At 36.9% G+C, this 27433-nt stretch overlaps 2 protein-coding genes across 2 annotated transcripts in view; both read left to right on the forward strand.

Annotated features, from left to right (window-relative positions):
- LOC117206756 overlaps positions 1–27433 on the forward strand; it is a 199171-nt gene that overhangs the window by 98644 nt on the left and 73094 nt on the right. The gene's annotated exons all lie outside the window — the stretch shown is intronic.
- LOC117208970 lies at positions 25016–27160 on the forward strand. The gene is made up of 3 exons (XM_033450527.1): positions 25016–25534; positions 26401–26492; positions 26620–27160. The coding sequence occupies exons 1-3, from the start codon at positions 25276–25278 to the stop codon at positions 27004–27006; spliced, it is 738 nt and encodes a 245-aa protein (XP_033306418.1). The 5' UTR covers positions 25016–25275; the 3' UTR covers positions 27007–27160.

Raw genomic sequence — 27433 nt, forward strand, 5'->3', positions numbered from 1 at the left:
CTTGTAAGTTTACATTGGTAAGGGAAGAAGAAAAACGAAACCGACAATCATATTTGTACTTTAATTGAAAGTTGTTATCTCTGAACGTCGAATTCTATAGATTACACAATTTATTTTTCATATCAAAATTGCTATAATATTACCGATTAATTGTGACTTTGGTCTCAAATATCTATTATAATTGTATCGATTAATTACAATACTCCTATCCTAATAAACGACATTCACTTTGCAACTTAATTTCCGCAAACATCTCAAAATTAACGGTTTTTAAAATATCTCATTAACGATGTATATGTGTTCTAATTATTGCCCGTTGTTACTCATTTTTAGCCAAATAAAGAGGATGTTTAATGTCAGGGGCTGTAATAAAAATACGATGCATCATGCGTGTGGGACAGGCTTCTAAAAATTGCCGGGTTTAGCTGAATGAAAGGAGCTTAGTTGAATGAAAGACGATATCTCGTGACCGGGAGAACTGATACAAAAACGTAAAAAACTGTAAGCTCGTGACACGAGCTAGGGCTCGTGAGCTTCCTCTCTCGAGGTTAATACGTGTTCGTTTCACGCACGCGGTGCACACGCATGCCGCTAGTCCGCGGTGATTCAACCCGATGCGATGAGGCATAAAAAGATTACACCGCGGAAACACGTGGCGTCGCTGGCCACTTTTTACGCTTCCGCATAGGAAGTGTCGGAACATGGGATACAGAAACGTATGGACCCATATGTTGCCGTTCCCCCTTCGTCCCTCCGAAATTTCGCGATTTCTTTATCGGTTGCTGAATTAACGATTATCGATACGCCAAATACCAGTGGAAAATTCGATTCGAGAAGAAGTCGAATAGCTACCGATTTAGTGAAAGCTCGGTGATAAATCACCGAGTTGGCAATTTACGATTTTAAGATTTCCACCTACTTTTAAACTCTTTTACTTTACTCGTTAATCCTTCGTATTTCGAAAATGTTGAAGATCGATCATATTTTTGAACTAATGGTTGTTAATGCTAAAAGTTTTGCGTCAGCAAGAAAAAGAATGGGAATAAATTACTTCGTTTCACACGACCGAGACAAATAACGATTTTCAGCTTATGAATATCAAATATTACCGTTGGAGTTGTTATCGTTATTCTTTTACTGGAATTTTTACTCTAGCTGCTTGCAAGCTGATTAAACGACGCGTCTTTCGAGTACAAATATTTCTACAATCTTCAACATACACGCAATGCGTATAATCTTGCCAATAAATAACGATGGTTCTGGAAATTCAAATAATCCATATTATCTGTATGTCTATCACTTACCTCATTTACGCAAAACGTATAAAAACCCGTTATCCTATGAAAATTAGTTATACCACTAAATGTCTTCAAAAAGATAGAGAGCTGAATTAGCCAACAAACAAAAAATACTCAAAAAGTTTTTGATTCATAGAAGCATTTTAATATAGATACTGGTATTGCCCAATACCATTATAGACATGTGGGGTTGTAATTTTAACTTTAATGTAAAAAAGAAGAAAGTATTTATAAGTTGAATATTTTTACAAAAATAAACGCAAAGAAGTTTAGTTGTCCATGAAACGTGTCGAGGCTTGAACTTTGTTAGTGTAAAATTAGCACGTCATTTCGTGCAGCAGGCGCAGAGTAGAATGCACAGCTTGTGTCCTATCCCCAACAATTTACATCTTCATCAATCTCCCTAAACCAGGTACGCGCGTGTACATCATTCAAAGCGGTTTACCGTAATCTTTAGCTACAGACATCCATTATTACCCTTATCGATTACTTTACGATACCTCACGGCCACTCTACACGTTCCCACACGCCGATAGTACTTTTGTCGACAAATCGTTACAACCCCCTTCGAACGGAATCAATGCTTTATACCTTTGCGAGAAATTCGAAGATCCAAAATCTACAAAATGCAAATAAGCACAAGTGTTATCACAGAAAGCATTATACTTTGGATATTTTATATATTTTTTAAAAATCCGCAGTCCAGTCGTTACAATTGCACGATTGTTCATCGATCGATGCACCGTTTGCCTTAATCGTAGGAAACCAACGACCGTTTACATATTCGCGCGACCCTTCCGCGAAATGGAGCGAAATAAAAGGACCATCGAATGGAAGGGTACGATAGAGCTGATTCGTATTCCGAGTATATATTTAAAGAAACTAAAGGCGGTTCCTCGCGTTTCTTTCAAACGCCTGCGTAGATCTCAACCCCCGTTTTCGTTCTTTCTTCGTCTGTCTTCCTCCGTTTCGTATTTCGTGAGACATCGTGTCGCTCTGTACGTTCCAACACTTTTGTGTACACGGCACGGAAAAGGCAGGACAGCGTGCGATGCAAATAGGAGCAGAAAGGATTGGGGTAAGATCGAGGTGGAAGCTGAGAAATTCAATTTCCATCCTTGAACAGGCTCGCTCGCTTTCACCCATCCTTTCTCGCTCATGCTTCTACAGCTGTCGACGATCGTCGTAGGCCTCGTCCTCGAGTAGTCCTCTTCTCGTTTATATAGCCGGTTTTTAATTTGCAATGTAGTTGAGGGTAGCTTTGAAAATTGGATTGTACGGCGTGAATTTGCTCGCTGAAATCTATTTCCTTGCAAAACTTTGTAATTATAAGGTACGTTATGACTTTATAATCAAGTGCATTTTTCTGTACTCTTTAATGCAGTTTGTATTTGCATTGGTTTACGGTTATTGAAAAAAAATTCGATAATATGATAATATGAGAATTCGATAATACGAAAGATCCATAGTACAAGGATCCGCTTCTTCCGAATGGAACAGCAAATCCATCAAGTGTAATAAGTTAGGCTGACCTGTTGCACACACTTCTTTCTATGTGGAAATAGACGCAACTGCGATCTTATTCGAAGAATCGAGGGTTACGGATTTTTATGACGCATATTGAATATTTATGCGAATTATGTCCAGATATATAGACCCTGATTACGGGCTACGCTGCTTTACGACTCCGTGTGGAACAATATCTCCGAAGGCTATCTAAAAGTAAGTGTATCGATTTACGTAGTACGTAGTACGACAGGAAGGAAGTGCTCTTGTGTCTTCCCTGGGTAAATACGAGCCTTCCGATTGGATATGGATTCTTCCAGCACGTGACAGATCACAATGGTACTATATTATTGGAATTGCATCCGTTATTCTTCATTGGAGGGATTCCGATATTTGCGGCAATGATTTATAGCCAGACATGCGATATGCGTTAAAGGACAGTCAGGAAGAAGGTCGTTAATTTTACGAAATCTCGAACAAGAAAAATAGAATCACGGTTTAGTCGATTGACCACGTTCTGCAGGGAACCTTGGATGATTGCGTAGATAGGAGAACACTATCTCATAAAATACCACACTGAATGATATTACGTCCTGTCCTTCGTTCGATGTTATATGATTCGTTTTGTGGACTAACTAGATCTTTGAAATTTAAATATAACAAGATATAGCACGTATTTCAAGATGTTAACTGTTCGCAGAATCTGATTTATGATCGTCTTGAAAGAACTTCGTGTTCTTACGAGCGAAACGTATCTACGCTTTTAAGAAATTGAAATCATTTAAATTAATCGAGTATCCTTCAAGTACTCGTCAGAGTATACAAATTTACACTTTGCCGGAGGCAAAGTCTCGTTGAAAATACTAATCCATCGTTGAACAAATTTTTCGCAGATAGCGCGCAATTTCGTCGACGAGGTTACATCACGGAGGAATAGAGAAGCAGCAGAGTGGGAGGGATACACGAGTGCCTTTATTACCCTCATTTTAAAGCTCAATCGCAAAGTGGCTGCTCGCGTCGTCGCTGCTTTTTTGCCGCCTCCACTGGGTGACGCGATTTCTCTCGTGAAATTTTATGAACAGAGGCAGCAGCTTTTATGATGCTTAAGCTCGATGGATAATACACGACGACGATGACAGGGGGTTGCTTCGCCCTTTTCCTTAAGTAGACAAGGGTCCACGACCCTGCAATGACATACACGCAAGAACGCGTACGCCCCTTCTTCTTTCATGCCGCGGAATGCCTTTCCAGCCCTTTTTCCCGGGATGAATCATCGCGTGGAAAGCCTACGGAAACGTTCTCGAGTGCTATCTTGTTCGACAATGAGACGAAAAAGCGGACCGCTGTTTTCATTGCGATTACGTGGTCCATTTGTCTGAACGTTTTGACTGATGCCTGCGAATACATCGATCGCGCGTAATGCATGGAAAAATCCATTTGCTGCTAGAGGACCGTATGTTGATTCAATCGGGATAAGACTTTTTTTTTGAGGTAAATAGGTGCAAACAAAAATTGTTTGATCAGTGGAATTTATTTAGTAAACTGGAATGCTTAACACTTTTTATAAGATTGATAAGTATACTTGTACAGTGTGAAAGTTCTTTCCGGCTGAACATTTTGTTTTTCTCAAGAGAGAAACTGGTTCTATATATCTATGAATTTTTATTCACATAGTGGCCTTATTCACCTTTCCAATTTTGTCTCGGCGAATATAAAGCTGAAAAAAATACTATCAGCGTCGCTGTACTGATGTCAAAGTGCAAAGAGTTAATATATTTGAGGTCGATAGAACTACATATTACAATATCTGGCCAAAATAGCTGGCAGTATATGTGTTTTCATAGATATATTTTATTTTAATGTAAGATTATAATACTACATGTATTTTATTGAACATAACGCGCAGTATAATATAAAATCATATATCAAGTTATATCGATGTATTTACCTATTTGATTATTGATTACTAAAAGTGATTGGATTCGGTTTGCACGAATGGTCGTCGATACAAATATAATGATCGATGCGTTGATGTAATTGCAAGAATATATGATTGAAAAGCGAAACCACGGAGAATTAATTGGAAGTTTGAAGCGGCAAAGAAGCTAAAGAAATTCGTGTTATAATTTGTACTATAATTCAAATGTTTAATGTTTCTTTAGCATATCCATGGGAATACAAAATCTAATTAGAAGATCGTTAGAACGTTAGTCAGATATTCTCGCGTAAATTATGGAATCAGATAGTATTTAATCATTCGTGATTCATCTCGTATTCCCAATGATGGAGTTATCGACCCTTCGATATCATTTCCGTCGATATGTCCAAGTATTAATTACCGATTCCTCGAGTAATAATAATTAATCCAAGGGCGGTCAGGGGTGTTCGTGGCGTTCGCTAATTGAAATATACGGGCTCGTAATGTTCCAATTACTACTATCCAGATAAAGTTCCTTAATTAGAACCATCTGACCCAGCTACGTTGGGAACTATTATCGAAGTAAGGACGTCGGAAAACCACCGTTTCACAACGACGAATCGATACTCGATTTTCTCAAAACGACGTGCAAATTCACATAGACGCGTCCAACACGTGAATCATATACGATATCCCTTTGAATTTGGTCGAATAATTCACCACGTCCTTGGCACGTTTCGCTATTTCCCACGTAGGAATTTCAACTTTATCCGTGCGTGTGTACGTTTGACTGGTGTGGGCGTGCAGTCGCGTGTCCTCAGGCACGCTCAGGTCACAATTACGAACGCGGTGGATCGTGACTGCAAATACGACTCCATGGTACGGGTACCACGCACGATGGATGAGTAGTTCGATGAGTCATAGTTGCGTAGGGACCACCAGAGACCTTCGAGTCTCAGTAACCCATGCTGTTTCGGCGTGTTGGTCCGATTAACACGTTGACTTCCACGGTGGTCATCGGTGACCCATGTTGCCACATGTTTCAGGGTGATTAAAACAAGTTGAATTTCATAGGTTAATACATTTCCAACAATGCGAGCGATTTAAATAACATTTTCCATAACAAAATATGTAATATAAAATTCACAGTCAACAGCAGTGTGATTGACCCAATATGACAAACTTTTTAGGTGCTTTTTAACCATCTTTAACATTCCTATTAATACGACGTAACGAGTAATATTAATAACTATGTTTTTCGGTGCCTGCCTATAATCTACTGTATCAGACGTATGCGTCTGGCGCTTATATGAAATCCCATCTTCAGATGGTTTGGATGAAAATCATCGTGTTGCATCGGTGTGTCTAACCGATCGTCGAAACCACAGATGAAAACCACGAATCATCCCTGTTGCCTTACATTAATAATAAGAAACGAGGTGGATCGATTGATACGGGATTAATAATGATGGCTGGACGTGTGGGATACTGTTGAACATGAATCTTGCCGAGTTTAATCTCGTCGCACGGGAATTGATGGCCTTCTTTCAATTATCTACCGTCCACTCGTTAGAAAGCTCTACCGCGGTGCTATTTGTTTTCGTTGCTTCCTGCGGATTCATGTGGCTAGCTCTATTTGTTTGCATAGAACATCGCGGTTTCTCGGCAAGATTGAACCGATTTCTAGCGTTTTTGCTTATCTGTGTAGAGATCCAATTTACTCATACGGATGTGTTCATCGAGCTGAAATTCATTCGTAGAAATTTTCATTTAATCCTGCTCGCTTGCTTTTTCTAAATGGGAGGAAAGATGAAGATTAACCGTTGATGTGCTGTTTCGAATTTATTAAAATGGAGCAGCGTTCTGAGAAAAAACGAAACTTCCAATATTAATTTGATATTCTGGAAACTGCGTCTATTTGGCGACATATATATGGTGCGGACTAATTACTAAATCGATAGTCAGCTACGTTAGATAGCTAGGAATGAGTGCAAAGTAGTAGAAGCATACGTTTAACTATAATGTGAGGAAAAAGAAGTCTTAAATGTTGTCGTTAGTATTCGTTATGCTAATGATATTATTCACTGGTATATTAATGGTATATTCAGCCGTAAAATTTTATTTCTGCAACAAGAGTTTCGCCCACAGAGCAGCTCGTGAAACATCAATCTAAAGATGTCCTAAATGACGAACCCCGGCGCGAATTCGTTTAATCGACGTGATTGCACTTATGTCACCAACGAATTTGGCTCTCCCTCCTATAGGCAACATGTCCTCCTTCTTCCTTCCTATTCTCGTTGACGCGAACACGATTTATGGGGCACGATCATAAAAGATGTTCATAACGAAATGACGTCGCCAGCGGAAGCTGGCGGAAATGTGCTGTCTAGAAAATTCCTCTGTCGAACGATTGTTCGTCATCTCGTTTATTGGCTTTACTAGTCGCGTAAAGTTTCATTTACGACACGTTGGAAAAGTAGTTTAAAACCAGCAGGAATTTTTTTTTACGAAATAGCCGAAGATCTGATATTTCATAGTCAATTTTGAAAAATGAGAATTTTTAATCACTGTCGTGCGTTTATTATGGTATTCGAACTATCGATGGCTACGATATAGAGCTTATTACCCGACGATTTCGTGCATTCTATAATTCCACAACTGAAACAGAAGTCACGAAGTGTACTTCATTGCAATTAAGAACCATTAATTGATACGATGATAGATTTAGGAAACGTGTATTGTCGGAGACAATCGGACTGCACGCAATCAAAGGGAGGAACTGGCTGCACCGATCCAGATCGAATGTAAATCCAATAGCATTTCGCGGTGTTTGTCGCGGGACAAGCATCACGATCATATTGTCGATGTTGGAAAGCCAAGCTCGAGTGGATGAACGCAGTGGCGTGTGTGTTTACACGCTCATAATAAATGCGTGCATGGATATGCGTGTTCCTGGCTCTCGAAAGTGTTTACGAGGTACGGCAAACCACACAGTGGCCGAGTATGGCTTTGAATCAAAGACACAGAATGGAGATTCCAATTTAGAGCCCAGAGTATATATGCGATCACTTAATCGTTGAATTAGTGCTGTTATCATAACGAACTGCATTTTATTCTGTTCTATTATGTTTACAAAACTCTCATCTTGAATAATTTCATCGCGAAATTTTCATTTATTTCATTTCGTTGACATCGTTCTCTCGTCAGAAATAAATTTCCCTTTGTTGCCTCGCATTACAGATTTTTTCAGATTTCTCTTTTTTAATATTTACTCTCCACTTTTGGAATATTCTGTATACCGAGCGTATCTTTTATTCATCGCAACGATGCATCCTTTTTGCTTTGCATTTTATTTTTCGTTTACCATTTCCATTAACTCACTCACGATTCCTGTAACATAAACACAAGTTATTTTAATTAATTTACTATTACGTACTATTCAACTGAATTTTTAATATTTAACGCAGATAGAATGATATAAAATTCTTTACTATTTTTCAAGTTAAGCAGAAATAGTTACGTACCTTTTTATTAGAATCGAGGAACTTTCTGATAAAAGGGATCTATCTGTATGATAAAAATGTAGGTGTCGAGCACGTAATGTGCTTTTCTAATGTATTTTTGTATTTGAATTATTCTGAAATTTGTTCTTTAACGCTAGAACTAGCAGTTCTTAATGTTTGCAATTACTAACAACATATAGGTTTTTTTTGATAACATTATGATGTTTACTTTTAATTGTTCATTTTTACCATCAGATCAGATATATACTAAGAGTCAGTACATGGTGTGTGTGTTCTTTTTTATATCAGATTCATTCGAATTGTTAATTATAATGGTTTGTAACGTTAGAACACTCCAGCAAACTCTTAAATTATTCTCTATCTCGTTTGATTTATCGATTCGATATCAAGTACATGATCGAAAAACAAGAAACCAGCATTTCATTCATCGAAAACTGACCAGCTGCAGAGGATTGCAGCAGAAACTTGGTTAAAAGCATTATCGAGTTCATGAGTTCGGGAAAAGGTTAACGACGACTAATTCCAGTTGTCCGGATTTGGGTTCAACTCGAAGATGATCCGTTTCGACAGCTTCTGGTTGGTATTTCCGTAACATCATCCACACGGGGAATTTCCAGGGTCTTCGCTAACCTCTGCGGGGCTATGTGAGATCTTTGATCAAACGCTCTGATCAAGGATAACGAGAGAATCTGAGTGATCTATCCTCATTGACTTTGTCACACGGTCCTTTGATACACGAATCGAATCGAGGGCCAGGATATTAAGATACTTTGCCCCTTTGATGGATTTACATTTTCTCCTTCGATATTGAAAAACAAGAGACATTACGTTTATCAGTGTTATAACTTTTACCAGATACTTTTCCCAGATACTATGAAATTATTTGGTATATGTTAGCGACTGAGTATTATATAGCCCGATATAAACCGATCATAGTTATTGGAAGTTATCGAGTTGGAAATTTTGGAAGATAAGACTTATGGTTTAGTTTACTTCAAAACGATGAAGTTGAACAAACTTATAGTTTGGAAAACGTGGTTTGAGAAGTGATTAATTCGATAAAAAGAATATTCAAAGTATGCTGGAAATCCCTTTTCTAGTTAAATACTAGATGCATATATATACTTCTGGTAAAATTAACGTTGGCTGTTATTAAGATAAGAAGATGATTAATGTAGAGCTCCTGCATTTATGTTTCCCTTGTCATTTATATGATAAATTCTACAAAATTAAAGATAAAATAGTTTGTAAACCAATCAATTTTCGACATAACTGCGTTAATTACTTTCTTACGAAGCAGAAAAAGATGCATCGATCGAGATATTAGCAGATTTATAGCTCAATTTTATAAAATACATTTGACGTTTAATTTTGTCCGATGAAATATTCTTTCTGTCTTGCATCATCTCAGAGCCGTAGCTTGGTCCATTTGCATGGCCCACCCTGTGTATTTGTCATTCTACTTGCTTTCGTCGTGCAGTTTTAGGTACACGCAATACATTTAAATATACAGAAATATATTAATGATTCGTAATTCTAGTGTTAATCAAAGATAGAATATTATTTTCAACGCGAATTCCTACACGGTTCGCCTTTAATATCGTCATCTCAGGATACCTATCAACATCACAAATAGGACATTCAAAGGAAACCCTATGAAACCTTGCGACAGATGAAATCCACCGAAAGAGCGATTCGAACAATTCGAAGACACCAAAGGAGCCCTACGGTCTTTTTTAACGAACGTTAATTAACGTTATGGTTACGGCACTCTACGGCGATGTCGGTTAGAGGGGTAGCCATGGCAAGTGAAATTCCCTTTGTGTCCGAAAGCCCGATATTGCTGAGCTTAATCACGCTTAAATACGCTAGCTCGTCACGTCCATTGCGTCGGATGTTCCTCTCGAAATATCGCTGCTGGGGAACGATATCACGTTCATTTCTCTCTCTTTCTCTCTCTCTCTCTCTCTCTATTTATCCCTTTCTCACTCACTCTCTTCAACGATGCTCTGATAGCGATATTATTATTATTAACCAGTTAATTAGCGTTTTCCATTAGGTATACGTTGATGCGTAGTCCAACTTTCTCTGACAGATTATCGATTGTAAACGTTGCTGTGTAGTGCGACACGGACCGCCTGGGGATCGTAATACCGGAAGATTATTGATTCGCGCACAAAATTTTGATTAAATCTTCACGGAGATTGAAGCGTCTGCAGCAACACGGAGGCAGTTGTAAATTAAGTTATGAAGAATTTCTAAGCCATCTACGTTTCGAAACAGACTGTTTAACTCGTTACTAGTAGCGTGATGAAACACTGAAATGTGTCGTGTACTTTGACGGTTCGCTGGTCATAGTTTTCTACGGGAATATAACATCTACTCATCAAAAGGAAAGTATGTCCAATTGATGTTAATATTCTCAGTCACAATTATTATAATTCGGCAGTCTTTCTATATTACTTTATTTTGGTGTTTGTTTTATTACTTCTCACATAATATCTGCTTCCTAACTCAAATAACCTTACCATAGGATTATTCAACTGATTTTCCCCTTTTCGACGCGTCTTCCTTCTATAAACCTAAAATATACGATATCTTCTCATTCTTTCGTTACAACTATCAATTAAAAATTTGCATATGTTCGCGACGTGTAGTTCAACTATATTACTAAATTAACCATGTCTCACAATAGGTATACAACAAGTTTAATTATTTCGTGCAAAGTTCAAGATTGGATTTTAAGGTGCTGACTTTTATACGGCTCAGATAACCCTATCTTACCTTATATCGGATAATTCTTGCCAAAAATAAGCGAATATTCTGATAGTTTCGAGTCGTGACGTGGTTGATGTTGCGTAGTATTTCATGTAGCTTCCGTTTCTCTCCCTCTGGCGCGGCTTTAATTTCAACGGATCTCGAAAAATTTTGCGTTTAGGGTTGCGGTGAAGAGGTTTGGGGAGAGATGGCTTAACGAAGAACCCTTCTTTGCGTAGGTGCTCGAGAAGGAGTCGAGGGGTATCCTTGAGCGCGAGGGAAAGGACGCCAACAAACTGGCGTAATAGTCGAGTAGTACACCTACGTGTGGGAAATTTTACGCGTTTTAAATATTTCGAAGGAATTAAAGCGTGATATAAAGTGATACGGAAGTTTATGCGTGCATTTTGGAATTTCATTAACGCTGTAACGAGGCACCACTATCGTCATTATATGTGCTAATAAAGTCTGAAGCAAAACTGGAACTGTACATTTCCGTTCGTAATAATTGATCGCCACGTGATAACTGATCTAGATTGCCAAGTTTATATAATACACATAATATATTCGTAACAATTATGGTAAGTGTTACAATACTGTCTTACCAGCTATTACACATCTTCGTTACTTTTATATTTTTAACTTATATAGGTGTTTCTTTATTAAATATTTAATTAATTCGTACCGATTTACGAGAATGTATGTTTGCATTAAATATCTTGTAATTTTTACTGTATATACATTTTCGTTCTAAACTGTACCAATACGTCAGTGAAATTCCAAAATAAAATATTCATATAACACACGTAATATATATCTAAAACTTTTCCATAGGAAATGTTCAAATACTTACGCAGATGACTGTGTTTCATGAATTATTGCTCGTTAATAAATGAGAGTAGTTCAGTTTGAGAAGAACATAAAGCATACATGAAAGCATGGATTCGTTCGTATTCGTGTATAGGGTGCAATAAACGCGTACTAGTCGGAAAGCTGCATTGCAGTTTTCACTGGTTTTTTTCTCAGGTATTGGGTCGAGCACGAATGTGTAGTCAGGCAATCGTAGGTGGCCATAAACAGTCATTGACAGTGCGTACGTGTGGTCGTTTGCTAAATCGGGTTCTACCGCCACGACCGCAAAAGCGGTTCGAACTAAACCGTTCTTCCTCAAATGCGTTCAGTGTATCCTCGGTGATCAATGTGATTCTCTGTCGAGGCTTTTCGCTAATCGCTTTTAATCGCAACCTTCTCTCTGCTCCCATTAATCAAAACTTTCTGCATCAAACTTTTCATTCGTATTCACTTCCTTTCAGATATCAAGAGATTTATGCTATTTTGTTGCGAATTCCAACCTTTTTTTCTTTTTTTGCTAAAAAACGTTAATTTAATCTTTCCCGTTTATTTTATTTTGAATGTGCTCTTAGCAGTGTAAGTTTAAGCCTAAATATTTTATACAAATAGGGCGTTAATATTGAGAACAGAAATTAGTTTGAGAATATCAGATTGTGATACAGCGTATATGAGTTATGCAGAAACTAAAATTCATCGATTCTATCAAGGCTAGTCATTTTGTTTCTGAATTATTATAGAGTAATTATGTATGGTCGTAGTGAAAATAAGAAATTTCCAGAAAATGGAAAGTTGATCAGCTTGGTTTCTGAGTACCTCGTGAGAAACGTTCAGATTTTTCATCTCGATCGTATTACGAAGTACATCTATCATGTGCTTACGATGTGAATGTCGATTTATGTTTCTTCGTTTTACGTATCTCTTATTTGAAATAGCGTTGGAAACTTTTCAGTATTCTCTTTGCGATAGTACAGCGAATACGCAAGAAATGAGAATTCAATTACACCGCGGTCAAAGTCGTATATAACATTAACATTGTAATAAAAGAACCATTTATCATTGGACTTTTAACAGTACCAGCTTCGAAAACGAATAAAGGGCAGACCTGTGAAATTTTTCAAAATGTGCAACAATATTATCCCAAAATCTTGCTGGAAACATCGTATCTCGATTCCAACAGTGTATCTCGACAAAAAATACAATATGTACTTTGATTAATAAGCTTATCCAAGTAAAAGCATACTTATCTTAAACGAAGAGAAATCTGAAACAAAATAGCCAATTTTCTGCACAAATTATTTCACTTACGTTATTCCTACGATATACTCGCGAAATGTCTCCCCTTCAACGTTCCATCATTCTTTTACTTTTTCTTTTTTCTACGTTCGGCGGAAACGGTGTCCAATCGAACGCATCGATATCCTGTCAAGTCTCAGCATATTACAACGTTTCATAGCTTTCTTCGCTGCCGAGTAAAATTATTTCCCTGGCAGCACGTGAAATTCTCGCATAATCGCCCGACGCCTTCATTACTCGAGCATTGATCGATCGCGTGGAATTATTCGACCGTTGAACAAGCTGCATTTATAATCGTCGTCGAAAGTTCGTAATCATTACTTATCCGCGGTGTAATAATATTTTCTAGACCCGTAAGAGCTTTTGAACCCTCCGATGAATCGAAGATCCTATTTCGCACGAGCATCTTTAATACCACTGCAACATGTACACGAACTTAACGAGTCACGATAAGCGGTTAACGTAGTAGTACAAATTTCTTTCGATCGTCAGGGCCCTCTTTCATACATATTCGCTGCAGAATGTCAAGACCCATCGCATGCATATTTCATAACGCATCTCCATAACCGATTAATCTTTGCCGGAGTCTTTTCAAGGGTCTCTTCGATGCTTACAATCCCATGGAAAACACTTTCGATCGCTTCTCGGTGTAGCTGTAAATCGTCGGTCGAATGACATCGAGATAGGAAGAGAGCGAAGGAGAAAGAGAGGAGGAGAATCCCTTTGACTCTATCTGGTTCAATCTGCTCTCTTCGTCTCTCTGCATTTCTTCCTTGTCCCCTTCCCTTTTTTACTCTGCTCCCGTTGCTTTCCAGGCGGAAGAGCCCATCCTTTTGTGCGTGCGGAATTAGTTTCCTCTTACCAGACTGGCCAGTAGTCATTTCGTCCTCTTCCTCTTCCTCTTTCCCAGTTTATTCGTCGCCATCCGTTCTCCACGACCACGTCATCTACGTCTATGTTGTTTGCCGGACGATGGGGAAAGTTAGAGGGCCGCTTTGAACGCGGCCTCGCCTTAGTCCGACCATGGAAACATCAAGAAAGTGTGTTCGTTCCTTCGATGCGTTGCTTCCTATCGTTCTTCCGTCCAGCATGGTTCCCCGTCGTTTCTCGTCGATTTAGCGGTGTTTGAACTTGGCGGTGGTTCAATTAAGAGATAGACCTCGGTCGAAGGAACTTTAACGTTCGTATCCAGTTTCCTATACTCTGATACTTCAAAGATTCCCACCTACAGTTGGTTTATAGTTAGCTGTGTTTGTAATAAAGATTAAAGGGGCTCCTGAAAATCTATGGTGCCTATAGTGTCTATACTAGTATCATTGGCGAAACTTTACAAGTCACAAATTACAAATTACCATCGAGCCAAATTCTAGAAGCGAATTTTATAAATTATTAGCCATTCGATTAATCCGTTCAATGTAGGGTCGTAAGATTAAGTAACTTTTTAAAAAAGGGGCCAGCATTTTCTGATCAAACTAGTAAAATTATTATGAACTTTTAATCTATTTTGTAAATATAGAATAAAAAACAACGTTACTTGGAATATATTTCAATCAAACATACGTAATATTAAGAATCTATTTTGTAAATATAGAACAAAAGACAACGTTACTTGGAATATATTACAATCTTCAATCAAACATACGTAATATTAAGAATCTGAAACTAAAACTTCCGATGTCGTTTTGTCTTATGAGTTGTCCATTTAGAAATCTCAGCAATTGATGCCTCTAAGCTACGTAAACTTCCAATAATAATGAATGCTACAAAATTAATTATATTTATAGTACATATTTCACGAGTATGAATGAACAATGAGCTTTACGAGAGTATGAGAGGTATATTATATCGAATGAATAATGTTCTAGTTTCACGTGAATATCGTTAATATTAGAATGTATATTCATTTGTATAATTAATGTACTTTCCTTTTGGGGAGAAATTTGAAAAGAATTTTTGATGGAATTAGAAACTTTATCTTTTATCAAAGATTATATTAAATGAACAGTGTAAATTGAAGACAGTTCCTCTGAAATATATATTTCTGGCGAGACTTGGATTTTCAAGTTTTTATAGGAAATAAATGGACCACGAAGTGAGCCAGCTGCTTTCATTGTGCGCTACGAAAGTTGGCGAACGATACTTGCGTAAAAAGCGAGGAAGAAAGATTTCTTAGCTTGTACGTGTCTGCAGCAAATATCAACTGTTTCTAGATTCGTTATTTCAGAATTATTTCTTAATTGAAAGCATCTTTTCCTCGATAATAATTCGTGTCGTCGAAAGTTTCAGAAACAATATTCATTATTCCGTATCTTTTATTCTCCTCGTTCTCCGATAATTTATATTCTATGTTAATCTTCCAAGAACAAAGGGAGAACGAAGTAAAGACGTAATACAAATTGATGTTTTCATTATATCGACTTAAATTTCAGTAAAATAATAATGACTAATTATTATGAGATTCAAGAAAAGGACAAGTGAAAAATATATTCCTTCACATGTACTTTATTCTGTATTATTTATTAGACTAAATTAACCAAAGTGTAATTCAAACGAACCTTTGATAGAGATTTTTTCCTCCTTGTCTGTTAAAAAAGCAGGAACGAATACGGACAGACGTTTTCAAGTGTTCTCTCATAAGAACTCCCCTTTAGCTATCACTTATATTCCCCCTAAAAAATTTTTTGCCTCGTGTTGTTGTCGAAAGTCACTAATTTATATAGAAGTACTGTTCATCATACCATTAATGTCTCTCTAATTTCTCCGCATATTGTTCAATCCACTTAAACCTTAACATCCTTTTTCGCTGGTCTGTTTCTCTGCTTAACCCACTACGTATAGTGCGTTTTTTTACGATACTTTCTTTTTAGAATGATAGTTTTTAGAAGTCCATTACTAGGGTCAATACCATTAATACCATTCTTTACATAAAGCACGAAAGACCATCAAAACGGATCTTAAATAAATAAACAGAGTTAATAATTTCTCTTTCTATTCCTATATGGTAAACATTTTAATTATTGCGTAATTTGAAATTGGTTTAAAATTATTGACCATTCGTGAACTGTACGCTATAGGGTTCACAATTCGTCAAGATTACAATTAGAGGCAAGTGGGTTGTTTCGATCAAAACTATTGTCTAATATTTATTTATTATATCGTATGTTTATCTACGTTGGGAAGACCTGATGCGCGCATACGCGATTCCTGCGGGATCGATACTCCTAGCACTCCAGGCTCGTCACAACTGAAGGCGCGAGATTCCCGAGAAAATTGAAACCCTTGGGAGCTAGCCCTTTTGCTCATGAATACAATGGAAGCAAGAGCTATTAGCGATATCCATTTACAAGTTTTGTCGTAAATTAATGCAATGTAACTGTAGTATAAACTGAAGCAACTAAACTACTATACAATTAACAAATGAGCACGTGGGAATATGTAGAGAGAGCTTTGATAAGTTCATTGATTTTTTTTTTTTTTTTGCATCTCGTGGATTTTCATGCAAGTTCAATTTTGTAAACGCTCACAGATTGAATCTAAATAGAAATTTGTTTCATCCTCTACATATTACGAGTAACTGTACTGTACTTTGGGTACTGTATACTTTCCCATACTATATCATAGATATAGTATGATTAAATATGAAGAGTACATAATACTATTTGTACATTTAAATCTCCTATAAATTATAAATATACAAAGATCCATGTTAGGATGTGTGTTGGCCATATAATAGAACATATTTTATCTTTTAAATAAATATATTACTTCAAACACAAATATTTAGCTAATTTATAAATGTAAATATTTCTAGCTGTAGATATTTAGATTCTAGATATTCGGAATTTTACGATCTATGATTTCTCACGTGTTTCTTCAAAAAAGTATCACGTGAAAAATAGAATCTCCCCGAAAATGCTGACGCGGGAGATACATAATTCTATGGAGCGCAGTGAATAAAACAGAATGATACGTCTGAATTCTTTGTTTCTGTGATTCGGACGTTGAAATGTTTGGATAGGTATTATCGCGAGTAAGAATAGGATTTTCTACGTCAGCAAGACGATAAAAATCGCTCTCTATCTTGATGTAAGGAACATATTCTCCACATAATATTTGCGCTTTTGTCTCTGTATTACAAAGATTCCTGAATACAAGTTTCACACCTTACTCGTTTATAATTTCATTGTTAATAACCATATTATGCACTTATCGAATGTTATAAAACATCAACAGGCACTCGTTGCATCATTTAATAATTAATTTCATTGTTTGTATCGTCAAAGTACTGTAAGTGGCAAGATCTTATCATTTGCATTTTCAGCCTGAACAATCGAAAGGCACGGGAATTGCTCTCACCTTGCGGGATGAACTACCATGTTTGGCGAAAGAGGACCAAGCTTGCTAATGACAGCCGCTAAGACAGCTGTTAGGATGGTCGTTAAGTGGCTACAATGTATAACAGGTCTTAGTACTAGCGTTACGTCGTTTCTCGAGTCTTTCCCACGGCTAGCTAAATAGTCGGTGTACCAAGTGCTTCCAAAGTGGATAAATTATTCTCTTCGCTGCAATCACGGGATTAGGTAAAGCTGGGAGATAATTCTATGTCCAGAATCGATGGAAATCAGCTTTAGTTCCGTTGAACGTGAATTTTATTTCGTCCACAACTTGCTTGCGCAGAAGCTAATGACACGTTATATTTTCTCGAAACTATTTGATCATCCATCTTAACCAACCAACAGTTAATTCATCCTACGTTATATAGAGAAATAAAATTTGTAATTTACATAGAAATTTTATCAAAGCAATATGAATGGAATTATACTTAACTGCCCTTTTTTTATTTGCCTTTTCCGTTTCCTTTAGTTTCTCTCTCTGATCACGTAATCCACAATACTATCACCTATCGATTCTTAGAATCTTGTTCTACTAGAATGGAGTTTCGTAATCTGACAGTCGATATGTATAAAAGTATAGTCACGTATTTCGTGACCAACGAGGTGAATAACGCCTGGTAATATGATAACGTTGTCACCGATAACGTCACCTTTCGTTTTCGTTAAATGGTACTTTTATCGCGCGATCTTATCACGAGTTGCTTTCACGATCTGCCCGCGAGACAAAACACCATGTTAAATTCGCGAATATCGGTTAGCTGTTAACGTAATCTCGGATTTGGGTGTTATTGCCACGAAATATATTCTGGAGCAAATATTACATCGTATAATTTATATCCTTTATTCCTATCGTTCATTTTTTGTAATGCATATTATACGTAATACCGATTACCATAACATCATAAATACCATACAGAAATCATTTATTCGGCAATCGTTATTGTACGAGGTGTATTGTTTGAGTTGAATTTTAGACACGTTGTATGTAGATAGAAGGTTATTTTATTGTTATGAAAATGCGTACAAGCAAGAGAATAATGCTCTTCATAAACGTGGATTAAGTTTTAATAAAATTATCTTGGACGTGGATTATGTAATGTTAACGAATAAAAATTTCGCAAAGTGCAACATGTATGGCGTGTACGGAATTAAAAATGTATTGTAGTTTAAAAATATACGCTTGTAAACTCCGGATGAGAGATTTCGCTTTATTTTCCATATCTCTACGAATTATCATGTTTTTCGTGAGTTGCAAAATAATATCAACAGTTATAGAAAATTAATTAACCGACTATTTTTCGATCTATACAATAGCATTTTACATATGCTAATGTATCGGGTAAAACATACGCTGAGTAAAAATAAATATTTAAATGAGCTCATGGCGGAGTACAAAAATTAATCGAGGTCACTAAAGTACATTGACCGAGTTCTCGAAAATTTTCTCTTGAAGTATCTCAGTGCAGAAGCTCACCGTCATAGACAGAACACACAGTTTATACAGATTACGGCAGAGATGTAAACAGTGTGCATAAGAGCAGCTTATATGTAGCTTGGGTAAGGAACACACTTCCATTCTTGTTTTCGCACTTGGCACTCGTTCTTTCCGTTCATTCAACCATTTACTTATGCAGCGCCATTCATTCGTGTGGCGGGACGTGTGCTTTAAAATTATCTATGCGTCAACTGATTGATATGATCTACATCTCGGGACAAAGTTTATACGAAGCGTGTTAGAAGTGCATAAATATTTTTGCATGCTCATAGTGCTCCTCGTTAACGATTTCAAAATCAAAACGGAGCGAAACTATTTCAAGCGGATACTTGCTCTGATCATTGAAAAAAAAAAACGTTCTTGAATGTTGCGAATTTTTCAATTTCTTAAGCTTGACAATTTTTAATCTTCCAATAGAATATTTTTATTTTGTTAAATTTTGGTTTCTTTCAACTTTTTATTCCACGACATTGACATCCGAAGAGTATTCTCACAATTAGATATTAATGGTAATTAATGGTGATAAGCAAACATATTCTTATGTCCCGCAGCTAGATTACGTTATTTATGTTCAAACTTAATACTTTTTACTAAAACGTTCTGAGCTTTTAGAAAATGTACCAGAAATCTAGGACAGGTACTTATTTATTTTGGTTGACTTTAGTACATTACAGAACCGTTCGTTAATTCGGATATTCGAAACTATTTTCAATAAAAGGACAACGACTACAAAGAAAATTTAACGAAGTAAAATATATTTAAGTACTCCAACCTAAAACAAGGACAGTTGAATAAACGAAACCAATTCACCTGTACAATAAAATTTCTTTGGAAGTCGGTGAACAGTATGTTTCGATTCGACCGGCACCGGTTACCTGTACACAACTTAATGGCGGTGCGTAGACGTACGGAGCGAGGGACGTGATTTGAATTCGAATTAGCGATCGGCGCGGCGCTTGCGATGCACTCTCATTCGCTCGAAAGACCGAAGCCCCGATTGCTGGGAGGCTCCGTGTTCCATCGAGTTTACCGTTTCCAGCGAACATACATTCGATTCGCTTGCATTGTAACCGTAAGCGCAATCGTTCGCGCAAATTGATCCGCGTACGAGATAAATATCAATCGACGCATGGCAGCCGGTGGAAATGCAAACGTTGAAGAGCCCGTCTCGTAAACATGTTAATAGCGAACGTTTTATGATGACAAAACCGCGAATTTGTAGAAGATACAGCTGTTACAGAATTTTCTTTGTTTTAGAACTGAATCATCTAGTCTCGCCCGAAGGTCTAAGAACAGGTGCTGTTTTTAATAGGCAGAGAATAGCAAGAAATTATGGGGTATTTGCGAAGAGAAGAAAAAGTATATAACGTTTGGTTATGAAGATTAATACTACACGGAATTACAAATTGAAGTACAAAACTTATCAAACGGTTTGACTCAACGAAATCATAAAAAATATATATAAGGAAATTTTATTTATGTATTCTATAGAAATGTATCATTCTAAGTCTATAAAGTTTCTATGAAAAATTACGAATTGGTTCTTTTGGTCAGATTGATCTAAATATTAACAAATTCTCTCATTTTTGAAGATTTTTCGTGTTCCCAATAACGAAACAAAGAATTTGTCACATATAATAGAATATAATTACTTCGTACATTCGAATGGTTTCGATTCATCCCAAATTTAGGGCAAATGTAACTGCTGTCCTAAGACGTTTGTGCACGAGTGTACGATCGATCTAACATTAGAGTAACGCACTTAGAGCAATTATTTTATGTCGAAATCGATATTGGTTATACATAACTATGCTGGAATGTGATTGTATTTCATTATATAAGAGTATTGGAAAGGGAATGAATAAGATGGAAGTTAATTTGAATCGATTGATGTGAGTTATGTTAATTCCTTGGAAGGTGCGCTGTGCTAAATAACTTGTGCCGTACATAAAATAGGTTACACGATAGATAGTATAATGTATAATGATTAAATCTCTTAATACCGATGCCATGTAATATCGTACAACACTAATTAAGCAATTCTGTGTAGACTAATTTGTAGTCAAATGAAATAACAATTAGACATCGTAAATTAAAGCGAAATTGGTGTTTCCTTTAATATGAAGATACGATTCAAAGCACAAGCTTCTTATACATTTCCAACATATAATTTTATTCAAAAGACTGTTCTTATATACATAGATATTACATAAGAAAGATAAAATATTCTTGAAAATAATTAATTCTATATATTTGCACAAATCTAAATAATCAGAAACATCATTATGTTCGAAATAAAGCACGTGGTCCAATTACCATTAATTTCTCCCGTATATCATTTAAAAATAGCACACAACCATTTAAAGACCATTACAAAAGTTCTAAACGGAATAAGCTTTACGAAAAGTTTCAGTATATTTTCCTACCGGCAATCTCCTAATTTAGAGAAATCGCGGAAAGTAGCATTTCGTATAGTAGTTTTCACCGGAATTTCATTTCGAGGAAGTTAATGCCCGAGACGAAGAAACTTCTAACGCCTGATTCTAACAAGCGCGACGGTCGCTCGCCGGGTAATAGAACCGCAATCGCGCGAGTAAATTGAGTCACGTAGAGGATAAGAGAGAACTAGTATTATATGGAGTCGATAGCGTGACGCGGTAATGAAGTGTCTCCTTTTTCCGATATACCCTGCCTTCGAAAATTTTAACCTCTTCGAGGCCAATATCTCGGCTCCCCCTGGAGCTCATACCGCGCGCCGCGCCGCAACGATAGTCGAATGTCATTGCTGCAATCAATTCGTATCGTTTTACAGCATACAATCTCGATACCGCAAAAAGGAAAGTCGACCTTTTCGTACGAGTGACCGTACTCTCGAGGAATTTTTCTGCACGCGCGAATGCATCCAACCGATTCGAAAGCGAATTTATCGTCCCCGTTTTGCTCACTTCTTAAGATTTAATTTCAAGATTTAACAAATATACGTAACAGAATTATTTTTGTTTTCCACGTAGATTTATTTCTCAGACAAGGAATTATCCACACACGTGTTACAAGGATATGTAAATTATACAAAATGAAGAAAGTTACGTTATTTCTCGCTTAATGTAATGCTAATTATAAAACTTAATTGCTTTATTTTCATATCTAGCATGAAAAGTATATTTGATCGACAGTGTGACTCATGAGTTTCTATTGCAAAAGTATTAATTTAAATTGAAGTTCACATGTTGCACACTATCTAGATTATCCTGTTAGTCATAAAGAGATCTAATAACATTATAATACACGGTATGTCATTATAATGCAACTTTGGTTCCATGAAGACTAAACCGCGACACACTCATAACACAAGCACTTGTGCGTTGCTGTAGAACGTGCACGGCATTTGTTCCGAACAATAAGTTGAACAGCACTAAAAATCCGATCCGCGTGGTCCCTGCATTCCAATGAATCATCAAAGAGATTATATGCAAACGATGTTTAAAATAGTCGATGTTCAATGCACGGATCAAATTATAACAATTCAAAAGAATACAGTGCTACTTTTAACCTGTTAACCGAGACATTTCTCAGAGATTTCTATAATCATGAAATTAAAAGTTAATACAGTATGTAAAGTCAAATCAATTTCAAATAGATCGATTTCAATTCTAATATGGATACGATATAAATATATCTATATAGTATAATTTTGTTATATAATATATCAAGCTAATTCGTTTTGTTTTTTCTAGTTATGAGGATGATCAGATAATTTATTATTTCTATAAGGCACTATACTCTTACGCTATTGTGTGCGTAGTACGTATAAATTTATCGTCTTACCCTACTTTCTTATTCTACTATTCTTATTCTACTGATTGGCCAAACCATATACAAGCTTGGTATAAACACGAATTCAAGAACTCGTTGCGATAGTCTTTTTATCGTATAGCGTAGTAAAACTGTTGTAGTTACATATGTGCAATAAAATCTTGTAACATATATGTATTATAACACGCAACATTGGTTATTGATGACCGAGGAACTTTCCATTCAGGCTACTAATGTTACCTACATGTATAAAAAGAATAACGACGTGGATAGTCAGTGGTACTAGCTTGATGCGTGTAAAATGTCGTTCCTTTTTTATAAATGAAACTTCAATCATACGTAGTTCCTTGGGAACAATTTGTATATTTTTAGTCAAAATCATTTTTACGTGATTATGCGACGAGGGTATAGGTCAAAGTTGTACGACGAGGGTACGTAAGGAAACTCTGTTCCATTTTGTCCTCGCAACTTCGTATCAAAGGATTTGCCGCTTTATTCCAGAATTTACAGTCGAATTTTTAGCTTTCAACCGACGTATTTAAATTATCGATCAATCGTAATATCTTCATCTACGAGTAATTGGTACAAAATAAGTTAATTTATAAAAGAGGATGAAATTTCAATTTCTAGAACTTATCTCGTAATTATGAACTGCAGATTTGAATTGTTTTAGTTTTCTACGCCGTCTTTTTCTACCTTCGTTTCAACGTTTGTAATTTCCCCAAACCTCGAATCCTCAAACTTCGTACCAGGTCTAACAAATGTCTCGACAACCATCTGACAACTCACGTTTATAGAGTAGACAAGTAATTCGTGCTACAAATGGAGTGTTTCAAAATAAGTCGAAATCGCGCAATAACTTTTTGTTGTACGAAACTGCATTTTCCAGAACTGCTCAGTCTCTGTGCGCGACACTGCGCGACAGGTCGTATTTGCCACGAATATTCCCGTACCTATTAGTCGGTCCTTGCAACTTTGTATTCGTCCTATAATTAAAAAGTCTCTCACAGGTGTTCACGTGTCGAATTAATTTTGTGTAAAATGTTTGAAAAGGTATTTTATTTTACGACAAATTTCCTTTGCGGGAGCTTAATAGAGGGTACGTCGTAAAAAGTTCTGCGAAGGACTAAATAGAGTGCGGTCGGGGCTACTTTAGGAAATATTTAAAAGTTTGTAGTTAGTTGATCGATATGCCCATTTACCTTCTTTGAGAAAGTTCAGGATGCTTTATGAAGTGGAAGGCAACAGGGTAGTCTTAGGATCAACCTGGGTCTTCTCTTGATCGTTAGAGCGATCAAATCACTCTAGCAATAAGTGTCTATCAATTATATATGCCATATAGAGATAGATTCCTTGGTTTGAAAGATATGTCCGGTCTCAACTTTACCTACAAATTTGTCTTTCCTACGGTCCTTCCAGGATATTACAGCAATTATAATTTAAATAGGAATGTAAGAAGCAATTTTTATTTTCAACGTTTACTTACGATTTCAGATAATAGTAATAAAACTACTATGTTAGATGCACACGCACTGGATTGATCTCCAAGTTATTTCTCCTGAAAAATGTAACTTTGCGTCACATCCAAGATTACATGCATATAAAAAGAAATTTAGCCGCGATGAGAAGAATTTGGTGAACGTAATGTTAGCTGTGAACCATTAATGCCACGAACTTGAAGATCGGTGGGTTCAAGTCGGAACATCCAAACTCTTCACCCATCCAAAGAATCTTACCCTCTTCCAAAGTCTAAACAAAGCTTATAACTTGGGACTCCTTTGAGGAACAAACGATTCTTATAATCGAAGTTCCGATAGCACAATAGCACATCGATTCTCCCAATTCCTTTTCAATCGTCCTGAGACGTTGTCAGTGTAAACATGTTTGCTTGGCTGGTGACGGTGTTGGAACGTCGCGACGTAAAATACGTTGGGTCACGTTCCTCCGCATAGAAGACATTGCGTCGAGTCGTGCAAAGTGTACTCGAGAACGGCGAGGAGCGGCCATTTTGGACGAAATACGCTGGCGTATTTCTCAGCGCGCCGTGGCTGGAACGCGGCTGTGAACGCGGCTGTGAACGCGGCTGTGTGCGCGGCTGTGTGCGCGCTTGTGTGCGCGCGAACGGTCGGTCGGTCTCTTCCACGGTCGTGTGGTCTCTTCCCAGCGGCCATTAAACCAACGGTTTCAAGTGCTTGGAGCACGTTCCGCGCGGCGCGTTGCGCCTGTGTGTACGCGAACAGCGGCCTCGACAGCGAACAGGCAGCGCCGCGCAACCAGTGTACTCCTACCGACGTTAGAGGAAGGAACGAATTTCTAGTGTATTTCTTTGTGTTCACGTCTTTCTATATTCCTATCGTTCATCTTACAATCCTTATTCGTCGATTTCTATCACTCATTAATGAAAGTTTGTCATTGAGGAGAAATTATGGATTGGTCGAAAGATATGGGGCTCTCGCTGGTGAACTTATACAAGAACAAGGAGGTTCTATGGAACCCGGGGAACTCTGAATACCATCAAAAAAATAGACGACACGATGCTTGGCAAGAAGTCGCTGATGAACTCTCCTTGATTATTAAAAAACCGGTGTCTTCATTGGAATGCAAGAGAAAGATGGATACCATTCTTTCCTCGTTTAGGAGAGAGAGGGTAAAAGTAAGGAAGATTAGCGAGATGGCTGAGGGAGGTATGTTGGATGAATTTAATCATTGGAGGAATTGGGATTCTCGAGACTGTAGATACGGAAATTGGGTTCTTTGCGATTCAAGTCCATGTTCTATTTGTTTCTTGACCAATTTTCTAGACGCCCTGGGCTAATATTTAGGTCTCCCTCTTCTGTTTGAACCTCTCGGGCGTTATGGTTTATCACCGAATGTGTACATCACAGTGGCACGATTTCTTCGCATTAGCGTACAAACAATTATATAATAATACTTCTTTGTCAATATCAATACTTTAGCATCTCGAGGATTAAACTTGTTATTGCACAGAAGATAACTTTTAAAGAGTATGTTAGTATGATTAGATATTTCAAGGTTCAATACAGAAAGGTCTCATAAGTCAACATATTCGACATAAACATGTACATTGAGACACAATAGTATTCATTATAGCCGTCATTTCCATTATGAATGGACTCTGGTTCTGAATGGTACATATACGACATAATCGCTCGATGGGTTAAAAATATTTCTAGTTCGTGAACATCTTGAATGAAATGAGATGAAATATGCTTCTATTCTATGAATCTGTAAGACTTTTTTGTCCAATTTCTGTTCTCGCCTTTACAAAGAAAAACAACATAGAGAATGTGTTTCTACTGTTACAACAATTTCGTAGAAGCGCGCATTTCGACAGAATCGATTTCGATGGAAGACGTGCACGAAGGCAAGCAGCGAAAATTCGTTGTCGAGAACGACGTGAAAGAAACGTAAACGAGTCCGAAAGAACTTGTTCTCAACACAGATAGTGACCCGGTTTCCGTTTGTTCGATGATGTTATCATTAATGAAATCATTGTTAGTAATAGTTTATTTTATAATTCTCTATCTAGATTCTGACAGACCTTCGGGATCCACATGGTTCCTTTATGATTCATTAACTTTTCTTATCGAAAAAGATGTTCTCCGTTCCAACAAATCTTTTGTAAGTATTTCAAAACGTAATTCTATAAAAACAAAAAAAGTCTTCTGAAATCTTTCAAAATCGCATCAAATCTCGAAATTATCGACAGGTAAACAACAAATTTAACGATTTGATGAATAATTTGTAGGTTAACGTTAATCGCGACGAACATTCTCCTCCACCTATCAAAGTAAACAAACTGCAATCAGAGAACGAACGAATAGAAAAGATGTCTAAGGCAGTGGAAACACCAAGCGAGGACGAGTGTTACAGCTACGGAATGTTCGTGGCGAATAAATTGAAACGCTATTCAGCTCGTACTCGAAGCGCAGTTCAGCACGCCATAAGTGATATTCTTTTTAACGCTGACATGGGTTATTACAATCAGTCTAGTTCAGTTTCGACGAACACGCAGACTGAACCTAACGTAGTTCAGTGCATTTGGTTGCAACAGAACGAAAGCACTCAGCAAGAACACGACTTTAAGAACGAAGTAATCAGTGATCTGGAGAACGAGAGCGAAATATTTAATTAAATTCAGCAGCGAATTGTTAATAGCGACGATGAATTGTACTGTGATCGTTGCAACGATATAATTTTACTCGTTGCAAGTTTTAAGCTTCGGTTGATTATTTCGTTTTGTTTATCAAATGGTTGATTGAAATTGCGAGCAAGCTTATATTTTATACGAGAAAAAACGAACGCGTGTAGAAATGTTGAAAGTGTAAATAGAAGTTAATTTAAAATAGTTATTGGCTTTTTATAGGAACTGGTTGGATATTGTTAACGAACCTATTGTACGTGTAATATATTATACATATCATATTATATTTATGTCTATTTATACACAGGGTGCACCAAATAAATTGTTATAACTTGTTCTCTTAGAAACCAATACAGATATCGATTTTAGATTTTTTTGTACAATTAAATGGAACAGAGGATAATATTTTAATATAAGA

The sequence above is a fragment of the Bombus bifarius genome, unplaced genomic scaffold, assembly GCF_011952205.1.
Source record: "Bombus bifarius isolate JDL3187 unplaced genomic scaffold, Bbif_JDL3187 scf7180000007966, whole genome shotgun sequence".
NCBI classification, from domain to species: domain Eukaryota; kingdom Metazoa; phylum Arthropoda; class Insecta; order Hymenoptera; family Apidae; genus Bombus; species Bombus bifarius.